Source organism: Phycodurus eques, chromosome 15 (assembly GCF_024500275.1).
Source record: "Phycodurus eques isolate BA_2022a chromosome 15, UOR_Pequ_1.1, whole genome shotgun sequence".
Classification (NCBI taxonomy): domain Eukaryota; kingdom Metazoa; phylum Chordata; class Actinopteri; order Syngnathiformes; family Syngnathidae; genus Phycodurus; species Phycodurus eques.
Genome location: NC_084539.1, coordinates 22903279 through 22923292, shown reverse-complemented (window position 1 = coordinate 22923292; position 20014 = coordinate 22903279). Strand labels below are relative to the sequence as shown.

Below are 20014 nucleotides of genomic sequence, written 5' to 3'. Positions count from 1 at the left end.
GGGGGGGACGGCAGGGTCACGGCAAAGGTCGAGGACGCCGGCGGCCTGCTCCCAAAGCCTCACTGGAAACATCAGACGTTATTAAATGATTCAAAACACATCACGTTCATGTCATAAAGCACGGCGGGAAATCGTTTGAAAAGGTTCATCTGACGAAGGATTGCGGGAAACGAGTCGTTCGATGGCGGCTCGCGACGAGCCGGACATCATTACGATCCCGGAGCGACCGCGCTTTGAAAACCGGACGGCCATAATCGACGTTTCGGACTTGATGGGTGGTAATTATGCTCGTTAGCGTAGCATGCGCGGGAAGTCCGGCAGCCTGTTTTCCCGGGTCGGGTCACGTGACCTTCCGCGGATCGCAGAGCAGATGAGCGTGACGATTTGGCCGTTTCGTTCGCTATTAGGGGAAAACATTACATCGTAAAAAGTACTTGAAAAACGTGTCGATGTGATCAAGTGTCATGGGAAACATGGGAGACATTATTCAAGGGGAAAATCATGGCAATTTCGCAAAACTACCGAGACAAACTTGAATTTTCCTCGGCGGGAAGATGTTCAATCAAACGTTAAAACGTGAAATCGCGTCAGTTGAATAAAAGTCATTGGAAACGCGAGACATCGTATTTACAAAAGGCTCGATGAGAAAGCAAAATTCAAAATCATCTTCATTTCATAAAAACTCATCGGAAACACGAACCCTTCGAATACTTCGATTTCATAAAGTCTGGCGGGAAACACGAGGCGAAGTTCATCATGCTCGTTTATTTAAGGCTCAGTGGAAACGGGAGACGTCATTACAAGGATCAAGTCGAATAAAACTACACTCACAATTTCGAAAGTAATCGAAGTTCATATATTTGTATGCATTTATCATCAACGTTTTTCAAACATGTAATAACTCAAACAATGCACCCTTTGGTGACATAACAATCCCATCCACCATCAAATACCGCCCGATGCTTCCACCTGGTGGCTAAACTGCAGTAAAAAAAAAAAAGAGATCAGTAGATAAAAGTACATCGTGTGGACATTTGAGTCTCCGAAAAAAAAGTCCCACAAACCACCGTCAAAGGTCGCAACCGGCCCGCGTGAATGCACGCCAAAGTACATTTCGTGATGAAAGGTTCTTTGTTAAAAGTAGTACGACTTCGCGCTCTCGATGGCGTCTGCTAAAAAGAGTTTGAATTCGGCCGTCAGGGTCCCGATCGCGTCCGACCGCCCGCGCGCACGACACAAACGTCGCGGCTGAGGACGAGGACGACGCCGCCACGTCTCAGGCGCTGCGGTCGTAGTCGCTGACCATCTTCTTGATGTGGTTGAGTTTGGCCTTCAGGTATTTGCTCCGCCTCTTCCTGGCGCGATAATCCGCCGACTGCCACGCACAAAAACACCAAAAGCTCATCGGCCGCTCGCTCGAATGCCCTCGTTCTCAAAGCGTGGCACGCGGGCACCCTCTAGCGGCGCGTCAAACAATCGCTCAGATGTTCAAAGTGTGCGGAATGTTACTGTGGCCGAAACGTCGTCGTCGTGGTCGTCGTTGGAATCCCGTCCAGCGCGTGTTATTGACAGCTCAGTTTCACTTTCACTTTCAAAACATTTGCCGAGCGCCGACCGAAGCCGCCTCACCTGTTTCACGTTCTTGATCCTGTTGTACTCGTCCAGAGCGTCCTGGCGGAAAATGATTATGATTGTCGTTATTCTTTTCACATTTAAACGTCTTTGAAGGACACCTCGAAATCCGACCAAAACGGCAGCCTGCCCGCGTCTTTTTGAGACTTTTTCCTGCGTTTCCACGTTTCCAAATTCCACGTGTCCACGTCAAAGTGGCTTTCGGGGCTTCGTTTCGAATCGATCCGAAAATGACGCCGTTGACCCAACAACGGCCGCTCGGCGGACTTCCCGTCTTTGTGGCCTTCGGTTTAGGTTTTTGAGGCGTTTTGCGGGTCAACTCAAGTCAAACTGGCTCTCGGGGGCTTCGATTTGAATTGACCGCAAATCGGCCGCTTGGAACCAAAATGGCAGACTCGCCTGCGTGTGCTTTTTTGGGGTTTAGGTTTTTTTGTGCCGAACGTGGCGACTGGCGCCCTCTACTGACCAGGTACTGCGGGCTTCCCTCCCGCAGCTCGTCCAGCTGTCGGTCGACGTCGCCGAGTTTCTTGTTGACGGCGTCCAGCTCGGCCTGGAGCTCTTTGTACTCGCGGCGGTCGCGGTCGAACTCTCGCTTGTACTCGTTTCGCTGGCGCTCGTCGGCGACGGGCGGGAACTCGCTGAGGAGCACAAGCGACAATTCGTATCGGCGCGACGCGTCCGCGCAGACCCGGCGGGCGGGCGCGTCCACCTGTAGAAGTCGGCATCGTCGTCGTCCAGCTCGTCTCCCGAAGAGGCGTAGTCGGCCTCGGGGTCCCGCCGTCTCCCGGCCGAGCTCGGAACGTCCGAGTCGGCGCCGTAAGGAACGCCGTTACCCGCGGGCCGCTCCTCCTCCGCCGGCCTGACCGACGCACACGCGTGACACGCACCGGAGGAATTATTATAGTCGTAATTATCGGAAGAAAAAACAGAACGTTCAGAATGAATTTTGTTCGGCTGCTTCAGGGCGCACGAGGATGCCGTGCCGTCAAATAGTAAACATTACACACACACGCAGCAAATTATACACACATTGTGTAACAATCATGTGAAACTTTGCTGTTTGCAGGGGCGTCACTAGGCCTAAGATTTTAGAGCCCCCCCTAAAATCTTCTCAAGCCCCCCCCCAAAATTATTTGCCAGTACGTGTTTATGGCGCCCCTCCTTCAGCCGTCACCTCATGGTGGTGGAGGGGTTTGTGCGTCCCAATGATCCTAGGAGCTGAGTTGTCTGGGGCTTCACGCCCCTGGCAGGGTCACCCACGGCAAGCAGGTCCGAGGTGAGGGACCAGACCGAGCACGGCTAAAAGAGCCCTATGATGAAAACTATTGATGGATCTAGGTTTCCCTTACCCGGACGCGGGTCACCGGGGCCCCACCTCCGGAGCCAGGCCCGGAGGTGGGGCTCGAAGGCGAGCGCCCGACCGGTAACGTGGTTCCCCCTTCCCGTGGGCTCACCGCCTGCGGGAGGGGCCATCGGGGTCGGGTGCAGTGCGAGCCGGGCGGCGGCCGAAGGCGGGGACCTCGGCGATCCGATCCCCGGCTACAGAAGCCGGCTCTCGGGACGTGGAACGTCCCCTCTCTGGCAGGGAAGGAGCCCGAGCCGGTGCGTGAGGTCGAGAAGTTCCGACTGGATGTAGTCGGACTCGCCTCCGCGCACGGCTCGGGCTCCGGTACCGGTCCTCTCGAGAGGGGTCGGACTCGCCTCCGCTCCGGAGTTGCCCACGGTGAGAGGCGGTGTTAGATTATCCGTAACGAACACCATGTTCAAGCGTAAGGGTGTCCACACGCGCACTCGGCACCGGGACGCCCGAGGTCGCAGTTCGACGATGGACTTTGCGGTCGTGTCATCGGACTTGCGGCCGCATGTCTCAGCGGTCAACCGATCACCAGCCGGTGGCGAGTCGGCTCCGACGGCGGGGGGGGGGGGGGGGGGGGGGGGGGAATCCCGGTCCGACGTGGCAGTCCCAAACGTATCGTGAGGGTCACGCGGGAGAGACCACGTTTCTCGGCTGGCCCGGGAACGCCTCGGGATCGATCCCCCGGAAGAGCCGGACGAAGCGGCCGGGGAGAGGGAAGTCCGGGCGTCCCCCGCTAAAGCTACGGCCCCCGCGACCCGACCTCGGATAAGCGCTAGAAAAGGGATGGATGGATGTTTACGGCCAAGTGTCACTGTCATAGCCCCCTAAAACCCATCTTCAGCCCCCCTCAAAAAAGATATTGGTCTCCACAAAATTTGGGGGGGGCGGGGGGGCTACGCCAACCTATATGTCAAAACCTCGCGACACCCCTGGGTGTCGGTTTTGTTGACTCTGAACGAGTCAGCACGGCACACGTGTCAGCGTATGACATCCTCATCCTCATCCTCATCCTCATCCTCACGGATGAACACGAAAGTGTCCCCATCGTGCGAAGCTGGCGAAGCGCGGACTGACGGTGGCGTGTAGCCGTAGCGAGGTTTGCCGTCGTCGGCGCTCTCGTCGTCCGGGCGACTCGCCCAACTCCTCGGCTTCTCCGGGAAGTCGGCCACGGGGAGCTCCTCGAGCGGCACCGACACGTTGTTCACCTGCCGAAACACCCGGCGGGAAACGTTGGACGCGCTTGAGGAGAAGCGAAGACGACGCGCTCGTTGGCGTCGAAGCGCCGCGAGTCTCAGGCCGCGCCGACTCCAAATGTTTCAAACGGATTCGATTCTATCTGGAATGTAGAAGACATCGAAAACTGGAAAATATCACAAGAATAAAGTCAAAATTGAAAGGAAAAAAAAGGAACTTTATTGCTATGAAATCATTTTTATGACTGGTACTTCTTAGAAAAATATCTTCCAAATAAAGATAAGACAAGGTTCGTATTTTTTTTCTCAGAAATATACATAAATATTTTGGAAGAATAGGAATTTATTTGGCTAAGATTTTTTATTTTCCTCCAAAAACATTTGGGGAATTATTGTTTTTTGTCCAGCTTTCCAGTTTTTCCCATAAAAAAATATTGAGGAAAAAAGTCATGTATTCATGTAAGTTTGCTATTTTTTTCTTTCAAAATTTGGGGGGAGAAAAAAGAGAATGTATTTGTGTAAGATTACCGTATTTTCACGACCATAGGGCGCGCCGTATCAAAATATGTATTCATTTAATATTATTTGTATTTATTTCCTATGATTTGCATTTAACACATACATAAGGCGCGCATCACACAACAACATTTATAGATGTTGGAACTCGCTCCACACATTCGAAGGCGCTCCGTCCATTTTGGAGAACATTTACGACTTTTCAGTGCGCCTCACGCTCGTGGAAAGACGATTTTTGGACGATTTTTCTCTCAAAAAGCAACACTATTCTCATAACTTGACTGCTTTTCTCCAACAGCAAACTTTGCAATATATTGTCCGTGTTTTGTTTTTTTCAGCGAGGTAACCACGCGGAATGCGGAACGACGAGCGTGCGCGGGCCCGCCGCGTGCGCTCACGTGACCTCCACGAAAACAGCGCGGAAGACGAGAATCTCTGTTCCTGCGTGCGTGCGTGACTCTCGCAGTGAGAATGCGACGTCGTGAGAGTGAAACTATTGGCGTCACACCTTGAAACCGACACCCGCCACGCCGCGCCCCGCCCCCCCCCCCACCCGCACCCCCGCCGAACTGGTCCGACCGCCTCAAATATCACGCGCACGCGCACGCACGTTTCTCTTCACCTGCACCGCAACTCCTCTCTGCATTTGGACAAAAACTGCGTACTCGTTTTGTGCTCCATAAGTCTGCCAAGTGTCGTCAAACGCCGCCTCTTCCCTCACCCCGCGGGGGCCGTGAGACGTTATGTTGCCTCAAGATTGAAATTCTGGATGTTTGTAAGACAATGACGAGCGAAAATAGTTAGCTTAGATACATTTGAGTAAGTCGCGAATGCGTCGGTGCAGAAGGGACACGTTAGCCCCGAAGGTAGATTTGCGTGCAGATTTCTTTCTGCCCGCTAAACTGCTTAGTCAGCTCATCGTTTTATTTATCGCATCGCTCGTGTCGCTAAGACCTCGGGAAAATGGTTTGGGAAGACGACATCGCCACAAGTCGTCTGCTTTCGGGAAGCGCGAAAGGCTTTTTGTCTGCTCAGGAGACGAATCGCATTGCGAGCATTTATGCACTGGGTACCGTACAGGCGGTTTGTCCGAAACGTGGACGCGCAAGGTTTTCTTTCACGGACATAAAGGACAAGCAAATATGCAAGAAAAACAAGTCGGGAATCTCCAGACCGTGTCCGTGACGGACCAAAGCTCCAGAAAGAAGAAAGTGAGCTCAAGTCCTGAATTGGAAATTGGCTCCCTCGGAAAGTGGAATGAGCTACGACGTACTTGCATTTTCCTTTACGCATTAAAAGTCCGCCTATTTGGCCAATCTTATTCATTTCGTGACACGAGTGGGTCAAAGTATTAGGAATAGCTCTCGGTATGATTTTTGAACGATTAAGTTGTACACCTAATGCGGTGTCAGTTTCCTCTCCGTTTGTCAATCGTGCCAAGCGCTCACCCAGGCTTCGACGTCCTGCGGGGGCTCTCCGTCCTCCAGCACCTTGACGCGCTTCCACAGGACGTTGCTCTTGCCGTACTCGATGATCTTCTTGCGCGTCTTGAGCGCGAACACCAGCATGACGACGAGGGCGGCCGCCGCCAAAAAGCCGAACACCACCGCGACGGCCTGCCGCGAGACAGAAAGCACCCGCTCGTTTTGTCACGGCAAATCCATTTGGGCAAATTCTTGGATCGAATTGGCTGCTTCAAATCAAAATGGGAGACTTCCTGTTCAATTTGGTGCGAGGCTTCTTGAAACTTTTCCACCTACCCTCCAATGATAGTCACACCCGCCGAATCTCCTGTCAATTGGTGACTGCGGTTCTATGGTGTCCCGCAAGGCTCTGCTTTAGAGCCTTGGCGCTTTCTTCGATTTCACTCCGAAGTGAAACTCTCGATTCAGTTGAACCGTTTAACTTCCAGTTCCGCCAATCGCGAGAGTGCTAGAAAGCTAATAATCGGTTTTGTGAACCACGGATTCCTTGCACCTGGGCTACGGCCCCCGTTTGGGCACAGAAGCACGTTGCTCCCACCGCCGTGCTTTACTGCAGGCATGGTGTTCTTTTGGTGATGAGCGGTGTTGCGTTCTCCACCTATCCAGCCATCTGTCCACTGATGATGGAACGCAAATAGGTTCTTCCCACGTCAGAAGACAAAATATACGCGCATTTCTTGAAGTCCAAAAACACACCAAGGATTTTGGCCATGAATGTTTGGAGTGTATAAGCAACACAACGAGTGACGTTACTGGGAAAAACCCTTTAACGTGAATCCCATTTTCTTGGCGTGTGTCTGACTTCAAACTAAAACGCGGTCTCTCCTCAAAACATCAAATGTACGACGTGCAGAGCGTTAAAGTCAAACAGGAGCCGAACTTTGTCAGATTCGTCTTTAAAAGGTTTCCCCGAAAGAAATGTGTGCCCAATTGACACATCCACCGAAATTTACCGGGAACTCGGTACTGTTGCTTGTTACAATGTCGTGATCTTTTGTCAAATGTGGAAATGCGTTCATGCGTGTAAAAAAACTTGAAAGGGCCAATATCGGCCGATGAAGTCAGTCGGACGCTCGTCGGACAATTCTGAAAAATCAAGCGTTTCCAACCAGACGTCAAAAGGTGAAGAAAATCGGAGAGGTGAAAGGGGAAAGGGCTCGCAAAAGACGGCGCGAAAAGTCACGCAAGACGTGCGTACCTCCTGCGGCTCCACCACGCAGTAGTGGTACAGGTACTGGTTGACAAAGACGCCCGGCGCCTGGTACTGCGCGCACAGGCCGGCGATCTGGCTGCCGTAAGCGGAGCCTTGCGACTGCGCCGCGGGGTTGACGGCCATCAGGTACACGATGGCGGCGATCAGCATCAGCAGAGCCAAAACGCCGCACAGGACGACGACGGCCAGGTAGAACTTGCGGCTCTCCGAGACGCTCCGGTGGGACGCGATGACCACGAAGACGGCCAGCGCGAAGATGAAGGCCAGGGCCGCCGTGGCGATAATGAAGCCTTTGGCCGAGCGGGGGTCGTCGTAGTTCCCGCCGAGCCCGCCGTAGTTGTTGCCGGGCCCGAAGGCGCCGCCGCCGAAGGAGCCGAAGCCGCCGCCTCCCGGGTAGCTCCCGTACGAGCCCCCGCCGACGCCGCCGCCGAAGCCCGACAGCGCCCCCTGGGAGTCCCACGCCAGGGTGGAGGCCACGCAGGCGAAGATGGCCACGCACATGACCACCACCAGGACGGCCATGATCTTCAGCACGCCCGGCGGGGACGTCCAGCCGTAGAAGTGCTGGAACTCGTCGTCCGGGTAGTACGAGTACGCCGGCTGGGGAGGCGCGTTGCTGCCCGAGGGGGGGGGGGGGGGGTTGGAAAGGGGACATGCTTGGCATTGGAAAAGAAACAAAACCTGGGGGAAATGTTGCAGTAAGTTCAGGGGCTTCGTTTACACAAAAGTTGCGCTTTGCCGCCATCTCGTGGCATCTCCATACTCAGGAACTATGTTCGCGTGCGTTGAGGAGCATCGTTTAGACAGCAGTTGCGCTTAGCCGCCATCTTGTGGCATTTAAAGGCAATTCTAAAACTTTTGGGGGTTTCGCGCGTGGATTTTCAGGCTCGGCCCCTTTTCGCCCGCAGCGCCGAGCGCTACCGGAAAACATGCGGCGTAAACAAGAGCACGAAGAAGAGGCGGAGAAGGTCCCCAACTAAGCTCCTGTGAGTTTTATTGTGCGCTTTGTTTGTATGTATTGCTGCTCTGCGCGTCTTTCAGTAGCAGTTGTCGGAAGCTTTCGGAATTGACGTAACAGCCATGCTAATTTCCTTGAGCCAGTCTATAGCGTTTAGCATCAAGCTAGCATATTTTCATCACGATGCAGGTTTGGTTCAACATTTTGGTGTTTAATGTACCATGTCTCATTTCATTTTGTTTTACAGTAAACTTCAACGGGGCGCGAAGAACTGTCGGAGCGAGAGTCTTCTTTTTCTTTCCTCAAAGTGATGTTATATGATAATCTCCCCGTCATGAAACGAACGAACCAAGGGGTCGGCACTTACTAGCCGTCCGACTCGTAGGGAGGCGGACTCCCGTTGGGTCTGCCCGACATCGCTGCAGTCACTTCTGTTGTCTTCTACTGCGTCTTTCTGCTCACCCAAAAAAAAAAAAAAGAGAACAAGAAAAGTTCACAAAAAGGTTACAGTTACAGTTGTCCAGTTAGAAGAGCTCGATATTTGGAGTCCTCCGTCGCTTCGTCAGCCGGCGGCAAATGTTGAATTCTACTCAAGGTCGCGCGGAAATTTGCGTGGCAATTCGGATCGATCGTAGCGAGCGCAAACAAGACGACGACGTGATTGAAATTTCCAGCATGTCCGCCGAGAACAACAAATGACAAGAAAAAAACGAGCTCCTCTCGGTACGCGGCCGTGTTGTTAGTGTCAGCGGGGCACGCGCTTGAAACAGAAATCAGAAATCATCCCAATTGCTCGTCTCGTGTGACAACGAAGACACGCAAATAGCAGTCGTTCCACTTCCGGGAATACAATTGACACGGTTGCATCATACCGCGGATGAAATTCCAACGATAACGATAAGGGAAATAAAAGACACAAATAACATGAAACAAGCATGCAACAAAAAAAAAAAAAAAAAAAAAAAAAAAGCAGCTTTGAGAGATTGTGAGAAATCAATTTCTGATTCGCTGCGAAATTGAAAGAACTCAAATAATGATCAACTTCAATCAAAAAGAATTGAAATTAGGGGCTCGATTGCAGCCGTGGAGCACTCATGAGGTCGCCAGAAAAGGTCCACCGTGACGTCACGAGACTGGCACAGTATTCGAAACTGTATTCAAATGATTGCAACAACCACACTTACGGTTTTTTTTTTTTTTAGCCTGATTGAAAAAATAAAAACAACGACGGATGTATCTTTGGGACGGGTCATCATGCTTTCCGTAAGGTTACTTGGACAGAGATAACCTTTTGAAAACATTTGACAACAATGCCAAGACACTAGTCAGCATTTTTTTTTTTTTCTTTTTTTAAAAACCCTAACCACACGTCACGTTCAAATTATATATAGTTAGCTGCTCAAATCACCTTAGCTGGACAGAAACAACAAGAAAACGTGTTTTACCTTTTTTGGATGAGCTGCTACAACAACAACAACAACAACAACAACAATCGCACAAGGAGAAACGTGAAAGTTTACGGCACAAAAACCAAAACCCAAAAGTCAAAAGTCAAAGAAAGTCAAGCAAGAAATCGACGTCGACCTGAAAGGGAGCGACGCAAAACAAAAACCACACCTTGACCTGACATCACTGGCCACGCCCACTTGCAGGTGTCACCCTACGTCACCGGAAATGCTGAGTTCACGGGAAAACAGAAACACCGTTTCGTGTGATCATCTCATCTCTTTTATGTGAGCAAAGTTTCACATTCAGAATGATAAATTGTGAATCCCCAACCGCCAGTATTCTACAATTAAACGTTTCATTTCATTTAATTACAGTCGCAAAATTAGGAGGCCAAAAAGGCTGCGAGTGCATGCGGGAAATGTAACTTGCAGATTTCAAATGGAGCCCGTTTTGTTTTCCTTCTTTCTTCTTCTGCCCTCCTGGCAACTTTGTGGCCCGACTTTGCACTCCACTGTCAAATGTGCAAAACGTTATATGAAAGTTGTTGTTTTTTTTAAACAAAAAAACTGAGAAACTCACTCGGCAACTTTCTTTTCCACGGATGTTCGGAATCCGATGGTGCTGCTATATTGTTCCCACATTGACTAGTTTAGCTAGTTAGAGCATGCGCCAGTTTTTCAAATGAACAACTTTCTTACGGAATAAATGCAAACAAAAATCCCCAAATGCGGAATGAAATGAGCGAAGTGTTGACACATTTGGCTTTTGCAGTCCCATTCACATGAATCCAACTTGAGCTGCAGAAGCTCATCTTGCACGACCACTTTAGACTCGACCATTTTAACAGCGACGATATTCAATAATAAGCTGCGTTATGAAAAAAGCAAGACGCGAGGGGCGACGATTATTTGACATAGAAAACGATATCGGAGACCTTGTCCACATCCTCTGATTTCAGCATCTCAACAGTAAATCAGTTCGATTTATTATCAGAAAGCAGCCTGACTCGCTTTGTGTCGAATCCAAATAAAACATTTGCAAACATCTGCTTTTGCTTTGGAAAAGATTTTGGCCTCCTTTCTGACCAAAACAGGAACTCAATCCGAATCGGTTCAATTTGAACTAATGCCCACTATGGAATACACAGATGGACATTTTAAAGTCTTCGAAATCCAATTTACTGATCAATGGAGAAAATGATGGACAGATGAATTGATGATTAAAAGAATTAGTTGCAGCCCTAAACAAAACAAAAACGTTGCAGACTTTCGTCTAATGGGGTTTATTCAGTGTTAAGACTCAAAAGATCATACAGTATAAAAGCAACAAACGTTAGCTTCGTATATATATATATATATATGTATGTATGTATATATATATATATATATATATATATATATATATAAATACACACAATGTAGATGTATCTTTTGTGGTAAGTGGTTTTATCCCAGGCTCTGGCTGTTGTGGGGCTCTCCCGGTTGACACGCCTCTGCAAGATCGCGTGGACATCGGGGACAGTCCCTCTGGATCGGCAGACTGGGGTGGCGGTCCGGAGGGTGTGTTGCAGCGACAGGGGGATCGCACTCCTCAGCCTCCCCGGTAAGGTCTGTTCAGGGGTGCCGGAGAGGAAATCGAATCTCAGATCCAGGAGGAGCGCTGCGGTTTTCGTCCTGGCCGTGGAACAGCGGACCGCCTCCACGCCCTCGGCGGGGTCCTCGAGGGTGCCCGGGAGTTTGCCCGACCGGTCTACGTGTGTTTTGCGGACTTGGCGAAGGCGTTCGACCGTGTCCCTCGGGGAGTCCCGCGGGGGGCGCTTCGGGAGCACGGGGCACCGAACCTCCCGATACGGGCTGTTCGGTCCCTGCACGACCGGAGTCAGAGTTTACCGGTCCATCTCCGTTCCTCCCCTCACCTACGGTCACGAGCCGCGGGTCGCGACCCAAAGAACGAGATCCCGCATACGAGCGGCCGAAATGAGTTTCCTCCGCGGGGCGTCCGGGCTCTCCCTCGGAGAACGGGCGAGAAGCTCGGTCGTCCGGGAGGATCTCGGAGGAGAGCCGCTGCTCCTTCACATCGAGAGGAGCCAGATGAGGTGGCCGGGCCGTCCGATCCGGATGCCTGCCGGCGAGGCGTTCCCGGGCACGCCCCGGCCGGCGGGAGACCCCGGGGACGACCCGGGACACGCCGGAGAGATTACGTCCTCGGGCTGGCCCGGGAACGCCTCGGGATCCCCCCGGAAGAGCTGGACGAAGTGGCTGGAGAGAGGGAAGTCCGGGCGTCCCCGCTAAAGCTACCGCCCCCGCGACCGACCTCGGATAAGCGCTAGAAAATGGATGGATGGTTTTATCCCATCATTCAGCATGTGTTTAATGAGTCTACCCATTATTTACAATGTTTTTGAGCTTTGAATGATCATCGTTTAGCATGTTTGGAATGATTTCAGGCCTCATTCGGCATGTTTTGAAGGCATCCTTCATCTAAGCGAAGACGAAAAGCAGGACAAATGGACGAAACTGCATGCTGGACCCTCGGAGGCCAAGTAGTGTGTGAAATGGTGGACCAAAATGCAGAGAGTGAGCACGGGCAGCCTAAAGACAAGACACGCAAGACGTTTGGTCTTCAGCTCCACGTGACGTTCAAGCACTCTCCGCTCGGGACTTTTAGTCGTAGCCGTCGTTCCACTCCATGACTTTGTGGTACTCCTGAATCTTCTGCTTGATGTGCGACAGCTTGTTCTTCAGGTAGTCGCAGCGCTCCTTCTTCTCCAGGAACGTCGGGTCCTGCGTGTCGGAAGGAAACGTTCAAAATCTCGCGCCGTCTGCCGAGGGGACGACAACGCACTCACGTCTTTCTTCCTCTGGAACTCCTGCAGGATTCTGTCGATGCGATCCGCTTCCTGTAAACGAGAAGAGAAGAAGAAGCGCGGCGTCACGACGGTCCGGGCGGCGGGAAGGGTCGAACGAGGCGACGTGAGGTCACCGTCTGGCTGCCGGGCCGCCGCGGGAGGTTGCGCATCATGGCGTCCATCTCGTCGAACTTCTTGCAGGCGGCCTGCACGTCGGCGTGCAGCTCCTTGTACTCGGCGTACTGGTCGTTGAACACGGCGCGGTACTGGTCGCGCTCCTCCTCCGAGCGGACGGTCGGGTACTTCCTGTTTGCCCGGCGACGCGCGCTCGTTAGCACGTTGTCACGGCGCCGCGGACTTGTCCGGTTATACTTAATTCGATCCCAAAACGTCTTTCCCCATTCAAACGAACGGAAACGCTCGTTATTCCGGTCGAGCCAAGAAAAATAGCGCTTGACCATATTCGACTTATAAAAACCTGCAATCGTGACATCATTAAACAGAAGGGAGACAAACTGAACACTTTGCGCCATATTTGCGCTTCGATTCATCGGACATTGCGCCGCTCATTTCGGTGTGGCAAATCCCACTTGTGTTCCAGGCAGGACACGCCCCTCCGCACCCTGATTGGCTCCCGCGTCGTGGGAAGGCCACGCGACGCGGGCGTAATGCAATGAACACTCAATCTCAATATTGATCCCATTTTTGCAAGATCAAAACAATTTTTGATCGTTTGGGGAAGGCCACGCTTAGCGCAAGTCACATCTTTCCCCGTCCGGAGGCAACGGGGCGTGTCCGATCGCGATACAGCAGCCAATCATAGTGCCTTCCGCACAAGTGGTATTACTCATAACGCCACCAGGGGGCAGTACAATACAGACATACTGATGGATATACATGAAGGAGCCGGTAACAATTACTCAGTAAACCGCAGTAATATTAGCCGACACCGATGCTGTTAATTAGCCCGTCTATGGAGTTTTGCATGTTTGCTAGCATTAAGCTATGTGGATGTTTTAAATACATCAGGTGTAATTCTCTTTTTTGACCGTAAACTTCAACTGGGAGTGTCAATAAACAGCTTGCAAGTAAATGCAAAAATAAGTAAATTCATCAATCAAAAAAGAAAAGAAAATTGGTCCAAAAGACGGCTCGTATGTGGAAAAACTCGTAAGTCGGGTTCCGCGTATCTCAAGGCAAACGTTTCACTTGGCAACGTGAAATTTGGTAGGCACCGCCATCGTGAGCTGGCCCACCAAAAGCCAAATGTTTTTTGGTTTTTTTTTGGTAATCTAATCATTCGACGAATCGTTTCAGCCTCAACTTTAATTCGACGAATCGTTTCAGCCTCAACTCCGTGCTACCGACACAAAGGAGCTGCGGCTCCGTCCAAACGCATTCTACGTTATTGCGGCGACACTCACGCGATGTAGTCCGGCACGATGACCGGCTTGGGAATGTGTCCGGAGGGTATCGCCCCCTGCAGGATTCTGGGGGCCACGGCGACGGGCTCGCCCTGGACGGACACCGGCGACGACTCCTGGCGAGGGGTTTCGGTGCCCGCGGGAGCGCCGGCGGGAACCAGCTGATGACAAAATCAACGAAAACACGAGTCAACCGGCCGGTCAAATTGCCCTCGGGTTCGACGCGGCAGGCGGGACGGGACGCTCACCAGCGACTGCGCCGCTCCAAACTCCGACTGTCGCATCTGAAAGACAAAAACACGTCGTGCGCGCCAACGCCAGTTACTGAACACAAATACAGACGTAACGCAACACAATCGCCAACAGGACAGTCAATACAATGCGATGCTAAAGTTTGTCTATGCTAAGCTAGGCTAACGGTCTTCTTGCTACAGCATCAGACCTCCTCAAATGTTCTCACACCAGGATACTAGTGCATCATGTTAGGTTCTCAAATTAAGATTTCCACCCTTGATTTGGGTTTCAATTTAGGGTTGGAAAAAAAATGGTTAGGGTTTGTAATTATGGTGTAAAGAAAAGGTTAGGGCTTTAAATTAGGGTTCAAACAAGGCCAGGGTTTCAAATTAGGGTGTGAAAAACAGGTTACGCCTGGGTTAGGGTTTCAAGCAAGGGTTCTGATTTTAAATGAAGCTTTCAAGCCTGTTGTGGGGTTTCAAATGAAGGTTTCAGTCTGAGGTTACAGTTTCCAATTCAGCTTCGAAGCAAGGGTTAGGGTTTCAAATCAGGGTCGAGCTTTGAAATTAGGGTTTCAAACCCGGTTTAGGGTCTGAATATGGATTTGAAGCGAGAGTTATCAGTTTTAATCAGGATTTCAAATTTGAAGGAAACCCCCCACCCCCAAAAAAAGCGTTCTGTTTGAAATGAGGGCGGCAGGTGACCTCTTGCGCGTCGTTTTGGCGGCATCTGCGCGCCGCTTCGTGCCTCCACAGCTTGAGGCTGACGCCGGCCCCGATCAGGTAGATGACCATGGTGAGGAAGAGGAAGATGATGGCGGCCGTCTGGCCCGCCTCCGTCCTGCAGAAGGCCCCGTTCAAGTCGTTGTTGAACACCGGGTAGGAGCACAGGCCCCCGCGGGTGGTGTCGCGCACGTACACGATGCCTGCGCACGGGAAACGGGAAAGCGTGACGTGACGTGCCGCAACACATGCCAGGCAGCGCTGAGCGCTGCGGGAAGACGTGCAGTGTGGAAGAAGAAGAAGAAGAAGAAGAAGAAGAAGACGGAGTCGTCGTCGTATACGAGGGAGCATTTTGGATGCGCTACTGCTCCGTGTGTGTAAAGTAGCCGTAGTTTTGGAGAGTTTAGAATTAGCGAAGCATTTATGCTCATTTCCCTTAGCTCTTCTATGGCGTCTCACATTATATGTTAGCATTAAGCTATCGGCCATTCCTCCTTATATGGTTCGCTTCAACGAGTGCGGCCGTACGTCCACGAGCGCGTCCTACCTGCGGCCATGTAGAGCACGGCGAGCGCCACGTTGATGACGAACTCGGTCAGCGGCCACCACGTGGAGTCCAGCAGGATGACGCGGTAGTACATGGTCATGCCCAGCACCAACACGATGATGGTCACCAGCCAGGCCAGGCCCGCCACCACCAGCACAAACGGCGTCTTGGGGCCCGTGTAGGTGACGCCGCCGGCGCCGGCGCCGTAGAAGCCGCCCCCGTAGGCGCCGCCCGGAGACGAGTACCCGAAACTGTTGAACCACCTGTTGTCTTTGTCGATGTATGCGCAGACGCAGGCGAAGACGGCGGCGCCCAGCAGGAGCTCCACGCATCCCAGAATCCTCAGCAGCCCCGCCCACGACTTCATGAAGGCGTAGCGCTGGTGGTACTCCTCCACGCGCTCGCTGTACGTCAGCGCCGTGCGGTACGTGCGACCCGACGCCGACTCGCCCAGGTCCAGGAGCTCCTTGGCGGAGTTGTAGCTGCCGGCCGACCCTCCGTAGGGTTCCTCGTAGGACTCGGGGACGGACGGCGTGTGGGGCGGCGAGCAGCGGACGCCCTCGCTGGTGCTGTTGTTGTTGTTACATGGCGGCGCCGAGGGGTCGGGCCACGACCCCTTTTGGCTGCTGCGATCGCTGGCCCGGAAGAAGTTCTTCCACGAGTCGGGGATGAAGCGGTGCACCGGTTTGATGTCCAGGGCCGGGTCCGGATCCTGCTCGGTGGCGGCCCCCTCGCTGGGGTCGCACAGGGGTGGAAAAGTTCCAGTCGATTTCCGTGGAAAGTTAAAACAATTTTTATTTTTTTTTACTACTGATTATCCCATTGATTAATCAAGTAATAAAAGCAGATTTGGCATTATTAAACACAATATCGTAAACGTGAGGTGCAAGAACTATTGGGGTCACCATCCTCATTCTACTGTAGTATCCGTGACTCGGAGTGTGTGTCGTTTTAAAAAGGCGACGCACGGCCTGGTGAGTGACACGGGCCTCGGCGAATGAGAGTGTAGAGTTGGCTGGTTGTGAACCGGCCAACCCGTTAGCCAGTTTGTGCGTCGAGTGACTTGACCCCCCGGTCGACCGATAGCGGAATTTCTGTCACCCTCCTTCGCAGGAAACCGGTCTGAGGTGGAAAATAGGTTGGGACTGAAGGCCAATCAAATCAAAGCGACGGCTCTGTTGTCGTCATGCAGAATTCCAGCCTAGCGGCCAATAAAAGCTACGCACGCCAGCTTTAAGAGCCAACCTTAAATTTCAGTAAATTCCTGTTTTTTCCCCCCATGAATTCCCAAGTTTGAAAATTGACGGAATTTGGCACTCCTACCCGTCGCTGGGGTACTCGAGTCCGACGGGAGGCTGGTCCGGCAAAGGCGGCGCCGGGAGCGGGTCGGCGCTGAGGGCGAAGTACGGCGCGGACCGGGCGCTCAGCGGGTGCGGCTCGGAAGGGTCGTCGCCCCGAGGCAACGTGGCCGGCGGGACCTGGTCGTAGTGAGGCGCCTGGCGGCGGACATGCTCACTGCGGCCAAGATGATCTTCACCGTGGAACATCAGGATGATGGGGGGCCCTGACACACGCGCGCGCACACACACACACACACACGCATACCAAAATGGACACGCGCGCACAAAATGAACAAACACACACATGGACACGCATTCACAAATGGACGCACACAAATGTATGAAAAACAAACATGGTTACGCACACAAATTGACGTGCACACGTGTGTGCATATATCACACACACACACACACACACATTCATTCACAAATGGACACACAAATGTATGAAAACACAAGGACACATGAATTGACACACGCATGCAAATGAACAAACGCACAAGGGCACACAATGCATGAAAACACACAAACATGGATAAACACAAACACACGTGGGCACACATTCACATGTGGGCCCACAAATGCATGGAAACACACAAACACACACAAATTGACAGGCGGACACGCACGCACACAGACAAACAATACAAACACACAGACACGTCCACATACATGAATACATGGACACACACGCACACAGGGAGCATTAGCAAGAAATCAGGGAATACAAATGTGATTACAGTCATAGACATAGAAATTTTCTATCCCAAAAATTGGGGATTTGCACAGGGGTGTGTAGACTTTTTCCACCCACTGCATTTATCATTCGATGTCTATGGTGACACCAACATGGCCGACACCAGCACCACAAAGCACAAAGTCACCGCAGACGAGAAAGAGAGCAAAAGCGAGAGACCCTGAAGCCAGAAATTACCCAGAATCCTCCATGCTAGCCGCGTCCACAGTGCGTCTCCCGGCCGGCGGGTGGCGGCGCGGAGATGCACTGTGGTCAGCCAATCAGAACACCAGTTGAGGTTGATGATGGTGATGAGGAGTTTGACAAATAAAAAAATAAAATAAAAAAAGAGGAAATACTGTTGAATACCTCGCTGACACGCAGTCACTCGTCACCACTTACATTGACCACCTGCTGCAAGCTAAGCTAAGCTAAGAGAAGCGAAGCTCGTTTGTGTCAACCGGATAATCACCTGGAACACAAACAACAACAATCAGCACTTCCTGACACATCATGATTAGCTCTTGTGTAAGGTCCCATTTTTGAAAAAATAAAATCGCTGGAGGGGGCAGAAAAGTACTCTCTGTTCGCACCCGTGCTGTTAGTGTCAGCAGTGCACATCAGCAGAGACACGATTTCAACTATGGGAGTCACCCCAAAAATATGCGAGGCGTCAACTCAAATAAATAAATAAAACCGGTTCATCGTCCAGCCCTTAAATGTAACTTTGAATGTTTCAAAGCTAAAATGCTAAGCTAACATCATTCACGCAACAGTAAAATGCACCCTGATTGGACAGCGACATCCCTGTTTGTGATCATTGTGGGACGATTAAAACCTAACATGAGCATGGTATGTTATAAACATTAATAAACGTGCGACAGCTTCACACACATACATGGTCAACAAAAATACATATGCTAATGTCATTACCACTTACTTGATGTGACTACAATTATAATAAGCACGTTAACAAGACGTAAATGATGCATTAGCTTGGATTTGGGATTCGTGAACGCATCATTTTGAAATATGTCTTTCAAAATCATTTAGTGGAACAGTAACTCGTTAATAAAGAAATAAAATGTCAATCATTTCAAATGAAGGCAATGAGGTGGAAAAAAACTATAAGCTATCATGATTAAACTACATAATGGTGCCGGTATAAGATTTTTACGACATTCTCGAGGCTCGCGAACACAACATTTTGAAACATTTGGAAGATAAATTATATTTTAAAAAGTTACATTTCCAAATCATTTAGCGGTATTATAACGTGAATAATGACGTAAGATGTCAATAATTTAAGTAAAGACGTAAAGAAAGCCAAAACTATAAGTTATCATGATTAAACTACATATATGAGCAAAACGAAGGGATTTTTCCGACAACCTCCGTCTTCGCAAATGCATCATTTTGAAACATTTGGACGACAAATTATAACAAAAGTTACATTTCTAAATTATTTATCTGAACTGTAACTCATTATTAACAAAGTCAAACTTAAATAATAAAAAAAATACAAGGAGCAAGCCAAAACTATAGACTATGTATATTATGGTTAAACTACATAAAATAAATACGTTACGGAGATCGTTTTTTCCGACATTCTCGAGGCTCATGAACGCATCATTACGAAACATTTTTACGATTATTTATGACAAGCGTGGCACTTCCAAATTATTTATAAGGATTGCGACTTATTAATAACGAAATAATATGTTAATGATTCAAAAGCAGACGATGAGGGTAGTAATATTAAATTAATCGTCAAACAAGAATAGTGGCAATTGAGATGGTGAATTACTTCTAAACTAGAAACAGATGTGATGACGTAAATAAAAAGTTGATAACAAAAGGAGAAATTGTGTAAAAATAACTTATATAAGGTGTTCACACTCGACGAAACAAAAGAAAAACATTAAACAAAAAAAAAAGCTGAAAAATAATTTATTTGGAGAAGGCCTGACAACCTTCCAGCAACAAGTTACGTTCAGGTTCATAAAAAAAAAAAAAAAAAAAAAAAAAAAAAATCACACGCGTGAGCACGTCCTCGAAGCAAAAATGAAGTAAAAGAACTTGAATCTACAAGTCGTTGTTTTCTTGTCCAGTTTGACCGGTTTACTCAGCGCGGGGTGCACTTCCTGGCTAGCTAGCTTCACCTTCTTCAAGTAAACATTTTATTTTTCAACGGATACCGAAGCGGACCTCATCGGTACTGGTGGGAAATTCGCCTACCGTGTTGTCTTCCTGTCTCGTTTTTCTGCTGCAGTTGTTCTTCTTAATGACAGAAAGTTGACGGGGCAGCACCGGAACAACTCCTTTTCCGCCCCCCCACACACCACGTGACCACATGCCCAT

General features: G+C 50.4%; 2 protein-coding genes across 7 annotated transcripts; both read right to left on the bottom strand.

Moving 5' to 3' along the window:
- Positions 1-753: 753 nt before the first annotated feature.
- oclna (occludin a) lies at positions 754-9985 on the bottom strand. Its single transcript, XM_061697895.1, has 9 exons — positions 9799-9985; positions 8721-8807; positions 7381-8011; positions 6147-6314; positions 4064-4194; positions 2342-2491; positions 2099-2270; positions 1630-1671; positions 754-1375 (listed from the first exon to the last, which is right to left on the bottom strand). The coding sequence occupies exons 2-9, from the start codon at positions 8768-8770 to the stop codon at positions 1277-1279; spliced, it is 1443 nt and encodes a 480-aa protein (XP_061553879.1). The 5' UTR covers positions 8771-8807; positions 9799-9985; the 3' UTR covers positions 754-1276.
- Positions 9986-11068: 1083 nt separating this feature from the next.
- Positions 11069-20010, bottom strand: marveld2a (MARVEL domain containing 2a). Of its 6 annotated transcripts, XM_061697836.1 has the most exons (11): positions 19892-20010; positions 18056-18125; positions 17852-17920; positions 16901-17141; positions 15578-16311; positions 15013-15233; positions 14323-14358; positions 14075-14235; positions 12785-12956; positions 12651-12701; positions 11069-12585 (listed from the first exon to the last, which is right to left on the bottom strand). In XM_061697836.1, exons 4-11 carry the CDS (start codon positions 17122-17124, stop codon positions 12466-12468), a joined length of 1719 nt encoding a protein of 572 aa, XP_061553820.1. In that variant the 5' UTR covers positions 17125-17141; positions 17852-17920; positions 18056-18125; positions 19892-20010; the 3' UTR covers positions 11069-12465. The 6 variants fall into 6 exon arrangements, with proteins under 6 accessions (XP_061553820.1, XP_061553818.1, XP_061553817.1 ...); XM_061697834.1 differs by lacking the exon at positions 17852-17920 and having other exon boundaries at positions 18023-18125; XM_061697833.1 differs by having other exon boundaries at positions 16901-17920.
- Between the last annotated feature and the right edge of the window lie 4 nt (positions 20011-20014).

Excerpts from the sequence above, each read along its gene's own strand:
- oclna (XM_061697895.1), bottom strand. The coding sequence starts at position 8,770 with ATGTCGGGCAGACCCAACGGGAGTCCGCCTCCCTACGAGTCGGACGGC. Across the intron at positions 4,195-6,146 it reads CGCAGGACGTCGAAGCCTGG|GTGAACAACGTGTCGGTGCC; the intron begins GTGAGCGCTTGG and ends GTGTTTCGGCAG. Across the intron at positions 2,271-2,341 it reads GACGATGCCGACTTCTACAG|CGAGTTCCCGCCCGTCGCCG; the intron begins GTGGACGCGCCC and ends TGTGCTCCTCAG.
- marveld2a (XM_061697832.1), bottom strand. The coding sequence starts at position 17,223 with ATGTGTGTGTTTGTTCATTTTGTGCGCGCGTGTCCATTTTGGTATGCG. Across the intron at positions 16,312-16,900 it reads CTCGAGTACCCCAGCGACGG|CGAGGGGGCCGCCACCGAGC; the intron begins GTAGGAGTGCCA and ends GTGCGACCCCAG. Across the intron at positions 12,957-14,074 it reads ATCGTGCCGGACTACATCGC|GAAGTACCCGACCGTCCGCT; the intron begins GTGAGTGTCGCC and ends CCGGGCAAACAG.